The sequence below is a fragment of the Coregonus clupeaformis genome, chromosome 30 (assembly GCF_020615455.1).
Source record: "Coregonus clupeaformis isolate EN_2021a chromosome 30, ASM2061545v1, whole genome shotgun sequence".
Lineage (NCBI taxonomy): Eukaryota > Metazoa > Chordata > Actinopteri > Salmoniformes > Salmonidae > Coregonus > Coregonus clupeaformis.
In genome coordinates, this window is record NC_059221.1 from 33,570,245 (window position 1) to 33,592,304 (window position 22,060).

Sequence of the window (22,060 nt, forward strand, 5' to 3'; positions counted from 1 at the left end):
CCAGCACACCATAATATGAAGTGCTACAACAACAAAAACCTGCTCACAAAAAATGACTAAAGCTCTCAGTGAAATGTATGCCAGAGAACTCATTGTGTCGAACCGAAAGTTATCATATCTGAGTCTGAGTTTTTTCAATAGCTTACGTGGTATTAGTGCTGTCTTGTTCTTGCTCCAGCTTTCCTACATGCATGCGCTCACACACACTCTTATGAAAGTGTGTAGTTAGTGATTTATTGCTCAGGCTATCCCTGTGTCTGTCTGCATTCAACTGAGCTCTTTCTGAGACCAATGGTGCTGATGACAGAGGGAATGGGGTTAATAGAGGTGAATGAGAAAGCTCTCTGTCCGTGTGTGTGTGTGTGTGCTTGTGTGTGTACTTACCAAATGGACATATTTCTCTGTGTCCAAGTCTTTCACTGCAGAGGGAGAGAAAAGAACAAAACAATGAGAGAAGGAGAGGAGAGAGAGAGAGAGAGAATGAAAGAAGATCGGAGGAGGGGGCGTGTAATAGATAGAGAAAAGGAAGAGCTTATGAAGAGAGACAGAGGTTTCTGGAAATCAAAGAGAGTGTAATTAGAGAGCGAGTGAAAAAAAGAAAGATTATGAGTGAAAGAATGAGAGAGAGAAAAGCTGAAAAGAAACAGAGAGAGGCAGACATAGAGTCTGTGATTGGTGCTGGAGCCAGTGTAATGAGTTTGTAATGCTCACACATAGTCAGGCCAGGTTCACTCTCTCCCTGGTTTACACACATGCACACGCACACACAAACACACGCCAACAAACAGCCCAATAGTGACTGTGCTCTCATTACTCCAGGCCTAGTCTTGGCAGACAGGCCGGTTTAGGCCCCGGCCCCAGTCCAGACCCTCTTAGCTAATCACAGAGAGGGGGAAAGGTGTTTTACATTAGCCAAGGTGGACTACACACCCATTAGGCCTGGCCTTTGAGCTGCTGGCCCGGTTTGGACTACTTTACCCTGTCTCTGGCCCAGTATGAATGAGAGGAGAGGCCCTAATCATTGGGATGGACAGAGCGGTCTGTCAGAACAGAAGTCCTGTTCTGGATGAGGTTAGCAGACCCTCTCAAACTGAACCGGAACGTTGGCGGCCCAGCAGAGGAATCATCTGTTCATGCTTATGGATACTGAACATCAACCATGCTGTTGAAAGGTCTAAATTGACTGTGTGTGTCAGTGTGTGTGTGTACATGCTTGTGAGTATTGTGTATGTGTGTGTGATTGATTAAGTGAGAGTGTGTTTATGTGGCTACAGCATGTTTGTGGCTGGAAATTAATGTATGTCTGTGGTTTGGTGTGTGTATATGTGTCTAATGTGCTCAAGATGAAATTAGTGTATGTGGTTTTAACTTAATAAAGTAAGTGTGTATGTTTTTCTAAGCATGTAGGAGTGTGTGACAAGGTGACAGAGTGTGTGTGTGTGTGACCTACCTCTCCCCAGGGTGTTGTCTCTCTTGTCTTTCATGCTCATGGCGAACGACGCCCCCTCTGGGATCTGTGGGTGGGGTCAGAGGTTACAGGGTCAGGGGTGAGAGAGGTGGGGCACAAGAACTGGATCATTAACCGCTGCCTCAGGGTGTGTGTGTGTGTGTGTGTGTGTGTGAGAGAGAGAGAGAGAGTTTGAGTGTGTGTGAGAGAGAGAATTTGAGTGTTTGTATGTGTGTGTGTGTTTTGTTTTTCTGGGGGGGTGGCTCATTAAAGTCAACACACAGTGAAATGGATTGAACAGCATTGCCAGTGAACTGAGACTGTTAGTACATGCTGTGCCTCATTGCCTTCACAGCTCGCTGCCTTCCCAGCACTGACTAAATGAAGCACTTAACAGTACAGGTAACAGGGCAAAGGTTAGGGGTCACTGCCCAGCTGTTTACACACACACATACACTCAGGCACACTGAAATACTCTGACACATACCAAACATACCAAGACACTAGAAAGTGCAAAGACACACAGATACCCACAGACAATTACACACTGCATGTGTATGATCAGACAGACAAACACACTGCACACAGTCACCCACACATAAATAGAATGTGGTACCCCTTGGGCAGTCAAGATGTCAACATTTACAGTGACTTCTCACCCGCACCTCTTTCACTCTCAGCCTTACTGTGAGTGTGACAATGTCAGGGAAAACCACACACACACAGGGGGTGACAGAAACACACACACGCACATGCGCACGTGCACACACACACACACACACACAGGTGAGAGCATATGGTGTGTGTGTGGTGGGAGCAGAGCTTTGCCTGGTAATGTGTGACTGTGTTGAGTTTTGTCCTGCCATCCTCCATCACAGAGGTGTTATCCAGGTCCTGGAGGATCCTGCTGTTACTACCAGAAGCAAACCACTCTGCAGGAGAGGAGGAGAGAGAGGCAATCAATGTAATGAATGTTTACATGCATTTAGCCATCTATTGTACTAGCTCCATGTCAAGGACTGCAGTCACCCGAGCCAGGGACCGTTCACTCTGTTACCATTTGGCAAATGGTATCAGAGCATCAGGTCTCGGTCTCGGAGACAGCTTCTACCACCAGGCCACCAGACTGCTGAACAGCTAACCTTAGCTGTTTCCCTGCACACAGACCTGCACCGTAGAGACTATTTTCACCTCAGAGACTATCTGCATCTTAGAGACTATTGCACTGACTCTCCACACATCCAACCCTTACACACAAACACACAACCACAAGTACACACATGCTCACAGACTCACACACACACACACACACACACACACACACACACACACACACACACACACACACACACACGTAACAATGCTGTTCTATTATATACTATTTATTTAACTGCATGACCAAGACACTACCCACTTTATGTTTGTAAATACAGGTTATTACCACCTTCCTCTACAGTGGCTTGCAAAAGTATTCACCCCCCTTGGCATTTTTCCTATTTTGTTGCCTTACAACCTGGAATTAAAACACCAAGGGGGATGAATACTTTTGCAAGGCACTGTAATTACTTGTCATTTTGGATTGACTTTTGATATTGATATTGTACTGCAATGTTGAGGGAGCTAGCGCATAAGTATTTCACTGCACCTTTTATACCTGCTGTAAACTGTGTATGTGATGAATACAATTTGATTTGATGTTAGTTGAGCTACAAAGTAATAATTGGTCATATAGCCTCTTTTGCATGGCATTACTTCCACAATTGGGGAGTTGACTGGTTCCCTAAGAAAGGACAAATAAAAGTCACTTTTCTCACCCAGGTCTACGTCCTCTGCCCGGGGCCACTGGGAGAAGGGCAGGTTCTTATAGAAGGCTTCTAGAATCTTCTCCTTCACCTGACAGATGGTGTCTGTGTTCACCACCTTCACGACCAGAGAGTCCATACCACATCCCTGGAACGACACATTGATGTTCTGGACACAGAGAGAGAGAGGCAGTGAATGTCACAATGTCACCTTCTTTTACTTCAGATGGTTGATTATTCCTGTTGATTGATTAAGCTGTTTGATTATTCCTGTTGATTGATTTAGCTGGTTGATTATTCCTGTTGATTGATTAAGCTGGTTGATTATTCCTGTTGATTGATTTAGCTGGTTGATTATTCCTGTTGATTGATTAAGCTACACATAGCTGAGATATTATAAACTGTATCATACGATAGACATATGATACAAGCACATAACAAGGAGGTGAACCAATCAGTGGTCAGTATATGACCTGTGTTGTTGTGTAGTGACTGACCTGTGGCTTGGCCTCAACATTCTCTCTGAGCAGCCACTCCTCGTTCAGTGTGTACCGGGCCTTCCCTGTGATGGCGTCTATAGAACCCTTGTTGATCTGCTGCCTGATGGCACAAAGCAGCAGGAAGAATGGCTCGCCCACTGTCTCCTGCAGAAAACATCACAGTAACACGTTGATAACGTAACATAAACGTTGAGACTGTTCGTCAGTAAAGGCCTAGACTGCAACAAACTGGACAGTGAATACTCATGACTGGATACAAAAATGTTTGAGGGTAGTCTCGTTCTATTGTCATTACATTACGTTCTATTGTCTCACTCCCTCTCTTTTCACAATTTTGTCTCCCTCCCTCCCTCCCTCCCACCCTCCCTCACCTTGAGGTAGCTGTACATGCAGATGGACATCCAGTTGGTGAGCATCTTCTCCACAACAGACTCTGTGCGTCGCAGCATCAGCTTGGGGTTCTTGGCGGCCGAGGCATCGATCAGATCCACCAGCAGATCCTTCATAATGCTGGTGTAGTACTCCAGTTTACCATGGAGGGCGATAGTGAGCAGGGACGCAAGGCTACACCTGGGGGGACACAGACAGAAAAACACAGAGTACAGAGACATATACAATTCACACAATATTATTTAGTCCCCACATCTGAGAATACACTGAGTTATGTACAGTTGAAGTCGGAAGTTTACATACACCTTAGCCAAATACATTTGAACTCAGTTTTTCACAATTCCTGACATTTAATCCTAGTAAAAATTCCCTGTCTTAGGTCAGTTAGGATCACCACTTTATTTTAAGAATGTGAAATGTCAGAATAATAGTAGAGAGAATGATTTATTTCAGCTTTTATTTATTTCATCACATTCCCAGTGGGTCAGAAATGTACATACACTCAATTAGTATTTGGTAGCATTGCCTTTAAATTGTTTAACTTGGATCAAATGTTTCGGGTAGCCTTCCACAAGCTTCCCACAATAAGTTGGGTGAATTTTGGCCCATTCCTCCTGACAGAGCTGGTGTAACTGAGTCAGCTTTGTAGGCCTCCTTGCTTGCACATGCTTTTTCAGTTCTGCCCACACATTTTCTATAGGATTGAGGTCAGGGCTTTGTGATGGCCACACCAATACCTTGACTTTGTTGTCCTTAAGCCATTTTGCCACAACTTTGGAAGTATGCTTGGGGTCATTGTCCATTTGGAAGACCAATTTGCGACCTAGCTTTAACTTCCTGACTGATGTCTTGAGATATTTACATTTACATTTGAGATGTTGCTTCAATATATCCACTTAATTTTCCTTCCTCATGATGCCATCTGTTTTGTGAAGTGCACCAGTCCCTCCTGCAGCAAAGCACCCCCACAGCATGATGCTGCCACCCCCGTGCTTCACGGTTGGGATGGTGTTCTTGGGCTTGCAAGCTGTCCCCTTTTTCCTCCGAACATAACGATGGTCATTATGGCCAAACAGTTATATTTTTGTTTCATCAGACCAGAGGACACATCTCCAAAAAGTAAGATCTTTGTCCCCATGTGCAGTTGCAAACCGTAGTCTTGCTTTTTTATGGCGGTTTTGGAGCAGTGGCTTCTTCCTTGCTGAGCGGCCTTTCAGGTTATGTCGGTATAGGACTCGTTTTACTGTGGATATAGATACTTTTGTACCTGTTTCCTCCAGCATCTTCACAAGGTCCTTTGCTGTTGTTCTGGGATTGATTTGCACTTTTCGCACCAAACTACGTTAATCTCTAGGAGACAGAGCGCGTCTCCTTCCTGAGCCGTATGACGGCTGCGTGGTCCCATGGTGTTTATTCTTGCATACTATTGTTTGTACAGATGAACGTGGTACCTTCAGGCATTTGGAAATTGCTCCCAAGGATAAACCAGACTTGTGGAGGTCTACAATTTGTTTTCTGAGGTCTTGGCTGATTTCTTTTGATTTACCCATGATGTCAAGCAAAGAGGCACTGAGTTTGAAGGTAGACCTTGAAATACATCCACAGGTACACCTCCAATTGACTCAAATGATGTCAATTAGCCTATCAGAAGCTTCTAAAGCCATGACATCATTTTCTGGAATTTTCCAAGCTGTTTAAAGGCACAGTCAACTTAGTGTATGTAAACTTCTAACCCACTGGAATTGTGGTACAGTGAATTGTAAGTGAAATAATCTGTCTGTAAACAATTGTTAGAAAAATTACTTGTGTCATGCACAAAGTAGATGTCCTAACCGACTTGCCAAAACTATAGTTTGTTAACAAGAAATTTGTGGAGTGGTTGAAAACGAGTTTTAATGACTCCAACCTAAGTGTATGTAAACTTCCGACTTCAACTGTATATGTTCTGAGATGTCCCAGAGGACGGAGGTGGTGAAACAGTAGGTGGATTTCCATAACAAAGAACCTTCCATCTAGGAGACCAGGCCGGGGAAACATTAAAGCCAAACCACTGCTGTGGTGCTGAGCGTGGAGAGGGTGCAGTGAAAGGGTTTGGCCTCTGGAATCAATATGAGGAACCTCCAGAACAACTGTCTGTTTTTAGACTGATACTGTATATGCTGAGGTGTTGTTGTATGGAGCTGCCATATTGTACACATAAATACTTTGAACTGGGAACAGGTGGATACACCACCAGTTTATTAGGTACACCCATCTCGTACCTGGTCGGACTCCCCTTTGCCTCCAGAACAGCCTGAATTATTTGGGGCATGAAAAGGTTGCTCAATTGGTATCAAGGGACCTAACGTGTGCCAGGAAAACATTCCCCACACCATTACACCACCGGCACCAGCCTGTACCATTGACACCAGGCAGGATGAGTCCATGGACTCACTGCCATCAGCATGACACAACAGGAACCAGGATTCTTCGGACCAGGCAATGTTTTTCCACTCCTCAATTGTCCAGTGTTGGTTATTGCGTGCCCACTGGAGCTGCTTCTTCTTGTTTTTAGCTGATAGGAGTGGAACCCGGTGTCGTTGTCTGCTGCAATAGCCCATCCGTGACAAGGACCGACGAGTTGTGCATTCCGAGATGCCGTTCTGCACACAAGTTATTTACCTGTTTGTGGCCCGCCTGTTAGCTTGCATGATTCTTGCCATTCTCATTAGACCGCTCATCAACGATCTGTTTTCGCCCACAGGACTGCCGCTGACTGGACGTTTTTTTTTGTCGCACCATTCTAGGTAAACCCTAGACACTGTTGTGCGTCAAAAGCCTAGGAGGGCGCCCGTTTCTGACATACTGGAACCGTTGCGCCTGGCACCGACGATCATACCACGCTCAAAGTCGCTTAGGTCACTAGTTTTGCCCATTCTAACGTTCACTCAAACAGTAACTGAATGCCTCGATGCCTGTCTGCCTGCTTTATATAGCAAGACACGGCCATGTGACTGTCTTTAGGAGCGAACCATTTTTGTGAATGGGGTGGTGTACCTACTAAACTGGCCACTGAGTGTATAGGATAATCAGTGGTCACCCTTTTCCTAAACTTAACCTAATTATCCTAATCTGCTACATTAATTATCCTAACCTGCTGTGTAAGTTCTCCTAACCTGCTACAAAAAGTTTAATCTGACAAAAGCTGTATCCTTTCTAGTCAAAACCATAATCAGTTGTACAGCAGACAGTCAAGGTACTTTGGGTTTGAAGTGCATATGGTTGTTATGGTTTTCATGGTTACCTGTCACGTATTGCAAAGTCCTTCTGTTGCTCCAGTGCATGGACGAAGGTAACCAGGAAGTGCTTGTTGTTGAGAAGAGTGGAGAAGAGAGTGATTCCCTCCTCTACGTTAGGCTTGGCTGTGTTAGAGGGCTGGTGAGAGAGAGAGAGAGAGAGAGAGAGAGAGAGAGAGAGGGAGAGAGAGAGAGAGAGAGAGAGAGAGAGAGAGAGAGAGAGAGAGAGAGAGAGAGAGAGAGAGAGAGAGAGAGAGAGAGAGAGAGAGAGAGAGAGAGAGAGAGAGAGAGAGAGAGAGAGAGAGAGAGAGAGAGAGAGAGAGAGAGAGAGAGAGAGAGAGAGAGAGAGAGAGAGAGAGAGAGAGAGAGAGAGAGTTATGTGTATTGAACCAATCAGGGCCCGGCTTCCCAAAAGCATCTTAAGGCTAAGTCATCGTTAGAACCTTTGTAGGAGCATTGTTAAATATCCGAGCTGTTTCCCAAAACCATCGTTATTAACGTTGCACATGAAAACGCTCGTAATCTAACGGCTAAGTATGTCGATAGATGCTTTTTTGCCCTCCCGTGGCACTTTATACACAGAAGATTTCCGCTAAACATAGAATCACATTGTTTATCCACCTCTTTGGAACCACCAATAACTTCAGAACAAAGTTGACTACAAATACAAAGTTGCCAATGTACTTGCAATTGATTCAAACAGCAGCGTTGTCTTTCTTTCGATCCTATCAGTATCAACACACGCCTCAACGACGCAGTTAGCGAATGTTCTCTCTGCGTGGTGTTTTGGGAAACGTATGTTACATTTTCGGCCGTTGTAGGAAAGATGCATCGTCAAAACACGCTATAGGGAAACCGGTCCCTGTTCAATCACTCCTCCCTAACCCAGATACACCTCATACCAGAGTATGACCACTAAAACTCTTCATCCCTTTCCACCTCTGACCTTTTCACCTGCTCTTTTTAGCAGACGCTCTTATCCAGAGCGACTTACAGTTAGTGAGTGCATACATTTTCATACTGGCCCCCCTTGGGAATCAAACCCACAACCCTGGCATTGCAAACGCCATACTCTACCAACTGAGCTCCACGGGACTGAGCTACACGGTAACATCATCACAGTCCCCAGGTGCTTTCTAACACTGTCTTCTAAACACTCCTAGCCTAGTTAATGCGATTGTATCCTATATAACGGTGCACCTAAGCATGAAGTCTTCCCTCTGGACTGCAGCCATATGCTCCTGTTTCCACAGTGACAGAAGGAGAACAGGGGTGTCCATTAAGATAAATGGCCGCCTGTGAGATTTGGACGCTGTGACCTGGAAAACACTTCCCGGGAAGACGGTGAGGATCTGAAACACTTTATCACCCTTAGACAGGCTCCCCTGGCTGTCGACCCATAACCATGCATTGTTGCAATAGTAGAGCTCTCACACACACACACACGCACGCACGCACGCACGCACGCACACACACACACACACACACACACACACAAACACACAACCAACAAAAATGGCTGTCCGCATGGTTACGGTAGAATGTGTGCGGTGCCATCATCATGGAGACGGTGGGAAGTGTGTCAACAACCTGCCAGTGTCTGGGTGGGCTGGGATAGTGTTTGACAAGGTGAAAGCTCGCTGAATCATATGGACTGGCTGCTGGTGAATGGGCATTAGAATGCAATGCATACACACGTCTACACAGATAGACACACACACCCACAGTCATGAAGGAACGTATGCATGCACGCACATACACATAGTTGTGGTTTCCTTCTATAGTTACTCCTAATCAACAGCCTCACTGTGGAGACTTAATCATCTTCAGTGTGACCCAGTTGTGAAGCATAGAAGCGAGGAAGTAGAGGAATAGAATCAAGGCGCTGGAGGTAGAGGAGAGGAGAATGGATAGTGGAACACTTCAGGGGGTTAACTCTTTACCTGCCAGTCCTGCAGAAGTGGGTGTGTCTCAGGGAGTGCTCGTGGACCGAGGACGTCGTTCTCATAGACGGGCTGGACCAGACTCCTCTCATAGTCTGAACACATCTGAGGTAAACATACAGAGAGACAGAACCATTACATCACTAAACGTATTCAGAGACAAACAGAGAAAGGGCCGGACACGTCGACCATTGCTCTCATAGTCAGAGCCAACGGAGTCAAAGAATCAAATGTACAGATTGTCACAAAATTTTATCCATAGGGGTGAGAGAGAACTTCAGACACACTTGGCCCTGCATGCTGAACTGTATAGTAGGGCTTTGGGCATTAGTGTTGGTCTGACTCAACTTTTCACAAGAGACCCTGAAAACTCCCCAACTGACCATGAAAGGCTACAAAGAAGAGATATGACACCTATTCCATCACAAATATTAGACTTTGTTTTGGAGACATGCTGAAAATGGGCCAAGTGGACAGCCTTTAAGCCATTGGTCTCTCATCTGAACTGGAGCGGAGAAAAGAGCTCTTCGCTTTGGTTGAGTTCAGAGTGTGTATTTAAAGTGAGTGTATGTATGTGTGTGTTTCAGTGTGTGTCAATGGGAAAGAGGGTTGAGACTGTGGTTTGCCCTGGTCTTGTGGCAGTTGACTGAGCAGTATTGTGTTGCTGTATGTTTGGGTCTCTGTGGACCTGAGTGGAGACAGTAACCTATTGAGGTAACGACGCAAGTATTTATGCTGCATCAGTGTGTGTGTGAGTAGTGAGGTAACAACAGAAGTATTTATGTTCCATCATAGCAGCCTTTCAACAGTCTACTAGCTCTTATTTCCTTCACATCCAAAAAACACACTGTCCACCTCGACAAACTTATGCAATTCTATCTGTGAACCAGTGTGTGTGCGTGCAATAGACCGTGTGGGTGATTGCAGGAGTCTGTACTGATGTGTGCATGGTTGTGTTTGAGTAAGTACGGATGGTTGTACTAAAGAATGTGTGTGCATACGAAAGTGTGTGTGGGTGGGTACACAAGTGTGTGCCGATGTGTGTGTAGCTGTGTGTGAGGTACGTTTTTTTGTGTGTGTGCCCAGCATTGTTCCGTGTCCTTGAAACTTCCAACTAGCTCTCACAGTCTCACGTCAGAATTAGACCTTCATCCATGTTTCTCAAAAGTCAAATTTTAAGGTTTAGGCATTAACTTCTCCAACATTTTTAAGTTAGGCATTAACTCTGAATGGTTAAGGTAAAGGTTCAAGTTTGGGATAGGCCAAAAAATACATTTACTTAAAAAACAACTTTCTATCACTTGATTCAAACTTGCAACCTTTGGAATCAGAGGCAGATGCTTATGCTCATCCTCCATCGCTACCCACAACACCCTAGCAAAACCGTAATCTACTTGAAGTTAACAGTGCTCACTGTTGCCCCTAGTGGCTGGTTTCCACTTCATCTCCCGACGTCCTCAGACATGGATGGACGCCGAACACTGACTTGTATCATGGGTAACCTGGCTGGAAACGTCATGATTGTTGTTTGAAACTTCATGCCTGTGGTTTGAAACTTCATGCCTGTAGTTTGAACACCAAACACACTGTTATGTCTATCTGTATCTCTGTCTGTCTGTGGAAACACACAGAGGCACAGACAGAAAATCTACACCTGTCCTCCAGGATGGATAGCACTTCAGAGAGGAGAATATTTTTTACGTATAATGAATATATGTTCTTCTTAAGAGACTTAAACCACACCATGCTTGTCAAGTTTTGGGACAGTAATAACTTGGATATGTAAACTGTAAAAAATATTCTGATGGAAAATCTCTCTCTAATGGTTGTACTAAGGTGATACCCACCTTGGGGGAAGAAGATGTGTGTGTGTGTGTGTGTGTGTGTGTGATTAACTGACTCACCTTGGTGGAAGAAGGTGTGTGTGTATGTGTCTCTCTGTGTGTGTGTGTGTGTGTGTGATTAACTGACTCACCTTGGTGGAAGAAGGTGTGTGTGTATGTGTCTCTCTGTGTGTGTGTGTGTGTGTGTGTGTCTGTGAGTGATTAACTGACTCACCTTGGGGAAGAAGGTGCGTGTGACAAACTGTTTGTACTCCAGGAAGGGGATTCCCTGGCTGCGGTTCAGCTCCTTGGTCAGATCTGTCATGTCTGTCTGCAGCTCTGCAAAGCCTGGAGGGGCACCAGAGGGTTAGAGGACAACAGGACATACAGTTTAGAACACCTCTCAGTCTCATCCCAGAACACAGGTCCAAAACCAGGCATATATGGTTCCGAGAGCATCACTTTCTGCTCCATAGCCCAAGTGATAATTAACACTTCCGCGTTGTGCTGTTTATTTGCAATAGTTTTCAAAAACTATGAAGATGTCCAGTGAAAGCATATTTGCAATTTGTTGACACTACAACACAGTAAAGACTTAGATACACATTATCCCAAATGCTATCAATAAAATCGTCTGTTAAATCTGCTGCTCTGTTTTGCTTGTTTACAGCGGGTCATTTCATAGGGAACTGTCGGAACTGTCGGAGGCGCTCTCCTATTGTTCACCAACATTTCAAGAATAAAGTTCTATATGGGCGCTAACATGGCGGCCATTCTAAAACCTGGCCTAACTCTCTATATACAGTGTATGGCTCTGGCTCTACCTAGTTCTACAAAATGTTTGAAAATTGCAAATCACAAGCTTTCTTTCACATTTTAGAATATCCTAGAACCCAGGTGTAATTACATTACATTCTAGCGTGTTCTGGTGTCAGTTATGACTTTGCCAGCGTATGAAGTCCAGCACGGCATGCAGGGAAATATTTACCAAATACAATCAGTTCTGCCAGATCCAATCTAAGAGTCTCCTATCAGAACCATGTGTGCTAGCTGGGTTTACATGGGGTAAAACCAACAATCACAGTATCAGCATATCTAAACACACAGATATGGGCTCTGTTCATGGTGAGTCTGGAAGGTTATGTTATATGAGTGGATTATGTTCTATCATTTTGAGCTGTTATAAGACATGGAGGGGCTGTGTTGTCTCATTATGCGACATGTAGGGGCTGTGTTGTCTGGTCCAACTCAAGTTGTCATAAATAAAATGCACCCCCATCTCCAATGTAAAAAAAAACATTTTCACATGACCCTCAGTTTGCTTTGTTTATTGGTTGTGTGATGCATTGGCACAGAAACCTGTTGGTGGAAAATGTGTTGCATATATTTTATATTATTATAAATATTGCATCAGAATGTTGAAAATCTAATTTCCCCCTAGCTGATCATTGTCTGCGGCCGGCTCTGATTGTAGTGTAGGCCTAATGAAACAGGCAGAGAGAGTGAGCTCGTCCGTGGTGGTCGGCGAACCCTCAACCTTCTGGCCCCTAGCACAAAAATGCTCACCTTGGGGGAAGAATGAACTCAAAATAATGTTTACGACCACAAATAATAATAACTTTACCACTTCAGCGTGCTTTTGGGGCCAGAAGGTTGAGGGTTCGCCGACCACCACGGACGAGCTCACTCTCTCTGCCTGTTTCATTAGGCCTACACTACAATCAGAGCCGGCCGCAGACAATGATCAGCTAGGGGGAAATTAGATTTTCAACATTCTGATGCCATATTTATAATTATATAAAATATATGCAACACATTTTCCACCAACAGGTTTCTGTGCCAATGCATCACACAACCAATAAACAAAGCAAACTGAATTCAGGCGCTTCAATGTCACGGTTTTGCGTTTTTCAAACCACAATAAATTGACTATGTCAATATCGACAAACAGAAAACACACCCCTCCCTACGTTGTAGGCCTACCCAGTATCGAAAGCTTGGCTTGACAATCTCCAAATGTCATTAAGCTTTTTGGTGTCTAGTAACAGATGTCTCTTTCCATTCATCAAATGGCCGGTGCACAGTTTGGATTGATTGATTTTATTTGTCAGTAAAAAAAAAAACATACAGTGGGGGAAAAAAGTATTTAGTCAGCCACCAATTGTGCAAGTTCTCCCACTTAAAAAGATGAGAGAGGCCTGTAATTTTCATCATAGGTACACGTCAACTATGACAGACAAATTGAGATTTTTTTTTCTCCAGAAATTCACATTGTAGGATTTTTCATGAATTTATTTGCAAATTATGGTGGAAAATAAATATTTGGTCACCTACAAACAAGCAAGATTTCTGGCTCTCACAGACCTGTAACTTCTTCTTTAAGAGGCTCCTCTGTCCCCCACTCGTTACCTGTATTAATGGCACCTGTTTGAACTTGTTATCAGTATAAAAGACACCTGTCCACAACCTCAAACAGTCACACTCCAAACTCCACTATGGCCAAGACCAAAGAGCTGTCAAAGGACACCAGAAACAAAATTGTAGACCTGCACCAGGCTGGGAAGACTGAATCTGCAATAGGTAAGCAGCTTGGTTTGAAGAAATCAACTGTGGGAGCAATTATTAGGAAATGGAAGACATACAAGACCACTGATAATCTCCCTCGATCTGGGGCTCCACGCAAGATCTCACCCCGTGGGGTCAAAATGATCACAAGAACGGTGAGCAAAAATCCCAGAACCACACAGGGGGGCCTAGTGAATTACCTGCAGAGAGCTGGGACCAAAGTAACAAAGCCTACCATCAGTAACACACTACGCTGCCAGGGACTCAAATCCTGCAGTGCCAGACGTGTCCCCCTGCTTAAGCCAGTACATGTCCAGGCCCGTCTGAAGTTTGGACTTGCATCCAAAGAACACCATACCTACTGTGAAGCATGGGGGTGGAAACATCATGCTTTGGGGCTGTTTTTCTGCAAAGGGACCAGGACGACTGATCCGTGTAAAGGAAAGAATGAATGGGGACATGTATCGTGAGATTTTGAGTGAAAACCTCCTTCCATCAGCAAGGGCATTGAAGATGAAACGTGGCTGGGTCTTTCAGCATGACAATGATCCCAAACACACCGCCCGGGCAACGAAGGAGTGGCTTCGTAAGAAGCATTTCAAGGTCCTGGAGTGGCCTAGCCAGTCTCCAGATCTCAAACCCATAGAAAATCTTTGGAGGGAGTTGAAAGTCTGTGTTGCCCAGCGACAGCCCCAAAACATCACTGCTCTAGAGGAGATCTGCATGGAGGAATGGGCCAAAATACCAGCAACAGTGTGTGAAAACCTTGTGAAGACTTACAGAAAACGTTTGACCTGTGTCATTGCCAACAAAGGGTATATAACAAAGTATTGAGAAACTTTTGTTATTGACCAAATACTTATTTTCCACCATAATTTGCAAATAAATTCATTAAAAATCCTACAATGTGATTTTCTGGAGAAAAAAAATCTCATTTTGTCTGTCATAGTTGACGTGTACCTTTGATGAAAATTACTTTTTCCCCCACTGTATATACATACACTACAAAGATTTATAAAAGGGACTGGGATTGCACAATAAAGTCAGGGACTTATTTCCATTGTGGTCCCAATTCTTTACATAAATACATATACAATTACAGAGATTACAAAAAAGGTTGTACTGTTCACACATTAGCCAGTTTTTTTTTACATTCTTTAAAAAAGTGTTTATGGTTGGTATGGCTTTGAGTTGCTGTGGTAGTTTGTTCCACTCAACAGCACCGGGATATACAAATGTGTTCTTACCAGATGGACTCTGGTATATTTAAAACAGTGAATATTACAGTCTCTGGCTCTGATATTATGCTGGTGGAGATCTCTAACAAATGAAAAATTGTTGGATACTGTAGGTACCTGGGGGCTGAGTCCGTGATAATTCTGTGGACCAGTCCAATTTGAATTAATACTACTATTTTTCCACAGATAGCCAGGCTAGCTGCTTAAAATGTCTGACGTCCAGATGAGTATAACGGGGGAGATTAAGTACAATTCTTACAAGCTTGTTTTGTCTGGTCTGTAGTTTATTCTTTAGATGTCATCAAAATGACACTGGATTTTCCCATCAGAGTTGGATTTCCATCAAATTGACTTGGTGCGGATAAAAGTCTGTGCATAAAAACGTAGTACACATAAAAATGATTTTTCCGGTTAAATTCCCATGTACCGAATAAAAAATACAAGTTAAATGGGTTTCCATCCCATTTTCAACTCGAGGCCTACTGATGGTTTTGTCACAAAAAATGTTGCATAGGTATAGTGAATGTGCCCACTCTGGTATTGGCACAGGCGCTCTAGCCAACAGCTGGCAGATACAGTGTGGGTATAGCCTACATGATAAGATTATTATGGACAAAAGTGCAAGATTATTTTTATTTGTCAAATGGCAGCCAAGCATCGATCATCATGTCACCAGAATAAGACCCTCAATATTTTTTGAAAGGAACCTCAAGCTCATCAACATACACTTTCACCACCCTGTGAAGTTCATCATAAATTATTTAATCTAGCCTCATAAACGGCATGCTTTCCCATGATGTTTTGACATTTTTTATCCGACATGTACTTTACTCACATAAAAAGGCTGGAAGGAAACCTGGTTAATGTCCAGCCATTTTGAGGATGATGGAATTATATTTTGGCATTAATTCATGTCACATATCAGTTTGCAAACAATGTAAAATAAAATATATAGAGTTAATAAAGCCGCATACAAACATGGTCTCTTTCTTGAGTAAGGCAACTCCAAAATGCAGGCGTTTCAGCCTAGCTCAGTGCTTTCTGTGGTGGAGGGGCAGCCAGCGGAATATACAGAGCGTAGACATTGGTAATCTTCTCTAGTTGCACCATGATTGGCTCAGTGTTCTGTCACTCATGGGGATACTACGTCATCATAGAATCTACAGGGAGAGCTAGGCAGTTCAAGCCCCCTTGGGTGCTGCCATAGATTTACATTAGAAGTACCCATCCAAGAAGGCTCAAGGTCATTGGCCACAGATAAAATGATGTCAAATCACTTTATATCTACAGTAGCTTTGATTAGACTGATCACGTTACTTTCAAAATCTTAGCTAGCAAGCTAGACAAGCAGTCATCATAATGAATCACGTCAACAATCTACTGGCAAAACTTTTTCAATCCTTGTCATATGAAGATTAATTATAGATAAAAGGTATCGGTGCTCATCGGCCATTGGACATAAACATTACACAACAAGTCGGAAATTGCAAATTCAACAATGAGTGGTTAGGAAGGAATCAGTGGCTAACTGCAAGCGTTGCAAAGCAATCACTATTTTGCTTCCCCTGCCTGCTATTCAGTGGAGAGGGTGTGTGGTCCAAGTCTGGGTTTAAGGATTTAAAACATCTGTCTGAAATGGTCTCTTTTCCAAGCTTAAAAGGATAAACATTCACACGCAACACCATGGGCCAGAAAAGGTTGAATACATTGGCCATGCTGTCAATCCAGCATGACTTCTGCCGCATTCAAAACAACTGGAAACTCTGAACTGGGAAATATCAGACTTCAGTGAGTTCAAGACAACTGGGAACTCTGAAAAAAACTATCTCCGACTGGGAAAATACGTTTTGAACGGTCATCCAACTCGGAATTCCAGGAACTCTGGCCACTTTCTAGAGTTCCGACCTGAAGATCACTGACGTCATGATTCGAACTTGTTTTTTTTCTTCCAGAGTTCCCAGTTGTCTTGAAAGCACCTTTGATTACAAAATTTGCCCACAAGAAGGACCGCGGTGCCACCTTCCTGTTCAAGTGAGCACAGCACAATAACGGTAAGTCCAAAAATTTCTTGTATGCTGTTGCATAAATTAGCTCATGTGCTTTTCTTCACAAGGAGGGGATACTACTATATAACGTTGTTCGGTCTGTAACCATGTTTCCCATTCAAATATTTGTTTTAAACAAAAAGTTCAGTAACAGACCCATGTAATTCCAGTTGATATTGCTAGAGTTGTTTGGTTTGACCTTTGCGCTGTCTGTGTGTCTGTATATTGTATATAAAAGTGGATACTCGTGATTGTATTTTCCTTCCTTTTTAGACCACATAGGCCTAATAAAATACTTCAAATGGTAGGCTAACTGAGTCTCTCTCTATCTATCTGGATCGATCTGAATTTTTGTTGGAGTCCATTTTGAAAGTGCTGAATGAATAGGCCAACCTTGTTGCAGCTCGATTGCTTGCACTTGCTTATACTTAGAGCTACTTAGAGTGTTAATGATATAAGAACAAACATCATGAATTTACTGAACATAAATGTAATAATGTTTGTGTTTGGTTCAAAAGTCAAAATTAATGTTGGCGTTCGTTATTATTGAAGGGCAATGAGGTTCTTATCAACTTACACAAATCCACAAGGAGTCAGTAGAAACCGCATTTGCAACCCGTTTCAGGAAACTAGGCGTACAATACCAGTCAAAAGTTTGGACACACCTTCTCATTCCAGGGTTTTTCTTAATTTTTACTATTTTCTACATTGTAGAATAATAGTGAAGACATCAAAACTATGAAATAACACAATTGGAATCATGTAGTAACCAAGAAAGTGTTAAACAAATCAAATTATATTTTATATTTGAGATTCTTCAAATAGCCACCCTTTGCTTTTGATGACAGCTTTGCACACTCTTGGCAAAGCTGCACTACCCTGTGCCCAATAAAAAACAACACAACCCACCCCAAAGCAAAAAATAAAGTTAGACAACCCTCCTCTAGTTTGGACCACCCACCCCAGCAAATTTCGAACTGTCCCTAATCACTCCCACACATACCAAACTCTTCTCATTCAACTAGATGGATGGTCCCTGCAATATGTAAATCTCTCCACTGCCGCCTCAGTACATTAGATTTATTTTTTTGTAATTTAGCAGACAATCTTATACAGAGCGACTTACAGTAGTGAGTGCATACATTTTTCAAACTTTTTTGTACTGGGCCCCCATGGGAATCGAACCCCACAACCTTAGCATTGCAATTTCCCTCCTTCTCCTCCCTTCTCCCCTTCTCTCCTCCCTCCTGTTCTGCCCTTCCCAAATCCGTCCCTCACCCCTGACACTCTCACCCTGGTCTCACCCACACAGCTGTCTGTGTCCTCTAACAAACCTTCTCTCCTCCCTTTCTCCTCCTCCTCCCACACATCTCTCCACAGACACGTGTCCCTGACTCTTGGCCATCTTCCTCTCTCCATTTCTCTTACTCTATTCATCCCTACTTATCTATCTGTCCTATAAATGCTCAGACATTCTGTGGCCTTCAGGCTGGCCCCCCTTCCTCGCACCTCTCCTCTCCCCACTCCTCTCCCCCCTCCTCTCCGCTCTCCTCTCCGCTCTCCTCTCCTCTCCCCCCTCCTCTCCCCCCTCCTCTCCGCTCTCCTCTCCTCTCCTTCCTCCTCTCCCCACTCCTCTCCCCCCTCCTCTCCCCTCTCCTCTCCCCCCTCCTCTCCCCCCTCCTCTCCTCTCACATTCCCACCGCTTTGCCCCTACAGGGTAGACATTACAGAAGCCGTGTGTCACCACCATGTTTGTGTGTGTGTGTGTGTGTGTGTGTGTGTATATGTGTGTGTGTGTGTGTATGTGTGTATATGTGTGTGTGTGAGTGAGTGAGTGATCACTACTCGGTCTGTGTGTTTTGTGAGTCACGCTTACTAAGCACAAACCTCTCAACTGCTGCCATCACATGTACACACACACACACACAAAAGCCCTATCCCTAAGTGAAGATCCATGTTTTCTGTCTTCCCTCATGTAGCCTTGGCCAGGTAGGGCTGTTACAGTGACCGTATTACCGCCACACTGGCAGTCACGAGTCATGACCGCAGTCAAATTCCACATGACCATTTAGTCACGGTAATTAGGCTTCTCCAAGCTCTGATGGTGCTGATGGCTCAGTTGGTAGCTCAGCTGGTAGAGCATGGCGTTTGCAACGCCAGGGTTGTGGGTTTGATTCCCACGGGGGGCCAGTATGAAAATGTATGCACTAACTGTAAGTCGCTCTGGATAAGAGCGTCTGCTAAATTACTAAAATGTAAATGGTCATTAGTAGCCTACCAAACTTGCTAACTGCCTGGTACTCAGCACTCTATTGTCCCTCTAATCATTTAACATTTTAGTCATTTAGCAGACGCTCTTATCCAGAGTGACTTACAGTTAGTGAGTGCATACATTTTTCATACTGGCCCCCCGTGGGAAACGAACCCACAACCCTGGCATTGCAAGCGCCATGCTCTATCAATTGAGCTACAGGGGACATCAATGCAAATGTGATCGAAAATCAAATCAAACACTTCATGAGAGCCCATGAGCTCATGTTGTGCAACATTTCTATAGGCTATGCAATTGTGTGAGAAAACATAATTGTGATGGCCTCTATTAAAAAGAGGAGGATCCAGTCAGCTTTCTATAGGTTAGGCCTACTATATTTATTTCTCAACTTTCCTAATATTAAGCACATTGCTTTGCTTTACAGCAGGAGTATAGCCTACCTGGCTGGCATGAAAATGATCCACGGGAAAAGCGTCCTCCATTTGCTATTTAAGTGCATAGATGACATGAATTTTTCCCCCTGCCGCTGTTCCTAGACAGGTGGCTGATAATGGTCCATTCTAAATCAAAACTAATTTCACACATATATTATTTAGTATATGTAAAGACCTGATTAAATTAAGAATAGTCTGATGGGTGACAATATTAGCCTCTCCCTTGTGAATGATGTATTTTCACTTGTGAATGATGCCCAGCATAAGGCAAGAAACAGTGCATGCCCTTTTTTTGCGACTTTTTTAAATCATAGTCACCCACCTCATGTAGCCTAGCCCATAGGCCTAAATGTTGATAAGGTTTGTATCACAACTAAAGTGGGCAAATATCTTCTTAAAATTAAGCACATTAATCCGCTTTACACCAGTGTAGAGACTAACTGGCATACAGCGCATTCAAAAAGTATTCAGACCCCTTGACTTTTTCCACATTTTGTTACGTTACAGCCTTATTCTAAAATTGATTAATTTGTTTTTTCCCTCATCAATCTACACACAATACCCCAAGCAAAAATAGGTTTTTATAATTTTTTGTAAATGTATTACAAATAAAAAAATTAAATATGACATTTACATAAGTATTCAGACCCTTTACTCTGCACTTTGTTGAAGCATCTTTGGCAGCGATTACAGCCTCGAGTCTTCTTGGGTATGATGCTACAAGCTTGGCACACCTGTATTTGGGGAGTTTCTCCCATTCTGCTCTGCAAATCCTCTCAAACTCTGTCAGGTTGGATGGGGAGCGTCGCTGCACAGCTATTTTAAGCTCTCTCCAGAGATGTTCGATCGGGTTCAAGTCCGGGCTCTGGCTGGGCCACTCAAGGACATTCAGAGACTTGTCCTGAAGCCACTTCTGCGTTGTCTTGGCTGTGTGCTTAGGGTCGTTGTCCTGTTGGAAGGTGAACCTTCGCCCCAGTCTGAAGTCCTGAGCAGGTTTTCATCAAGGATCTCTCTGTACTTTGCTCCATTCATCTTTCCCTCGATCCTGACTAGTCTCCCAGTCCCTGCTGCTGAAAAACATCCTCACAGCATGATGCTGCCACCACCATTATTCACCATAGGGATGGTGCCAGGTTTCCTCCAGACGTGACTTCAGGTTGGAGCTTCAGGCCAAAGAGTTCAATCTTGGTTTCATCAGACCAGATAGTCATGTTTTTCATGGTCTGAGAGTCCTTTAGGTGTCTTTTGGCAAACTCCAAGCGGGCTGTCATGTGCCTTTAACTGAGGAGTGGCTTCCGTCTGGCCACTCTACCATAAAGGCCTGATTGGTGGAGTGCTGCAGAGATGGTTGTCCTTCTGGAAGGTTCTCCCATCTCCACAGAGGAACACTGGAGCTCTGTCAGAGTGACCATCGGGTTCTTGATCACCTCCCTGACCAAGGCCGTTCTCCCCCGATTGCTCAGTTCGGCCCGGCGGCCAGCTCTAGGAAGAGTCTTGGTGGTTCCAAACTTCTTCCATTTAAGAATGATGGAGGCCATTGTGTTCTTAGGGACCTTCAATGCTGCAGAAATGTTTTGGTACCCTTCCCCAGATCTGTGCCTCGACACAATCCTGTCTCAGAGCTCTACGGGCAATTCCTTCGACCTCATGGCTTGATTTTTGCTCTGACATGCACTGTCAACTGTGGGACCTTATATTGACAGGTGTGTGTCTTTCTAAATCATGTCCAATCAATTGAATTTACCACAGGTGGACTCCAATCAAGCTGTAGAAACATCTCAAGGATGATCAATGGAAAAAGGATGTACCTGAGCTCAATTTCGAGTCTCATAGCAAAGGGTCTGAATAGTTATGTAAATAAGGTATTTCTGTTTTTTATATTTTATACATTTGCAAAACAATGTTAAAACCAGTTTTTGCTTCGTCATTATGGGCTATTGTGTGTAGATTGATGAGGAAATGTGTTTATTTAATCAATTTTAGAATAAGGCTGTAATGTAACAAAATGTCCTCTGTAGCTCAGCTGGTAGAGCACGGCGCTTGTAACGCCAAGGTAGTGGGTTCGATCCCCGGGACCACCCATACACAAAAAAATGTATGCACGCATGACTGTAAGTCGCTTTGGATAAAAGCGTCTGCTAAATGGCATATTATTATATTATTATGTGGAAAAGGTCAAGGGGCCTGAATACTTTCCGAATGCACATAGGCGGCGCATGAGTTTCAAGTTTGGGAATATAATTTTCACCATTAAAATGCACATTTATAATAAAGTATTACATGTGTAATCGCATTTGCGGTCACTTTTGAGAATGGTGTTTTCCCG

At 43.7% G+C, this 22,060-nt stretch overlaps 1 protein-coding gene across 1 annotated transcript in view; it reads right to left on the reverse strand.

Annotated features, from left to right (window-relative positions):
• The window catches only part of LOC121545387 (plexin-D1), a 117,558-nt gene that overhangs the window by 9,012 nt on the left and 86,486 nt on the right, over positions 1–22,060 (reverse strand). The window contains exons 22-30 of the mRNA XM_041855861.2: positions 11,416–11,528; positions 9,358–9,462; positions 7,423–7,553; positions 4,121–4,319; positions 3,747–3,893; positions 3,262–3,418; positions 2,276–2,379; positions 1,451–1,514; positions 385–419 (exon numbers count right to left, since the gene is read on the reverse strand). Coding sequence (XP_041711795.1) covers positions 385–419; positions 1,451–1,514; positions 2,276–2,379; positions 3,262–3,418; positions 3,747–3,893; positions 4,121–4,319; positions 7,423–7,553; positions 9,358–9,462; positions 11,416–11,528 — 1,055 coding nt within the window. The remainder of the gene's footprint in view (positions 1–384; positions 420–1,450; positions 1,515–2,275; positions 2,380–3,261; positions 3,419–3,746; positions 3,894–4,120; positions 4,320–7,422; positions 7,554–9,357; positions 9,463–11,415; positions 11,529–22,060) is intronic.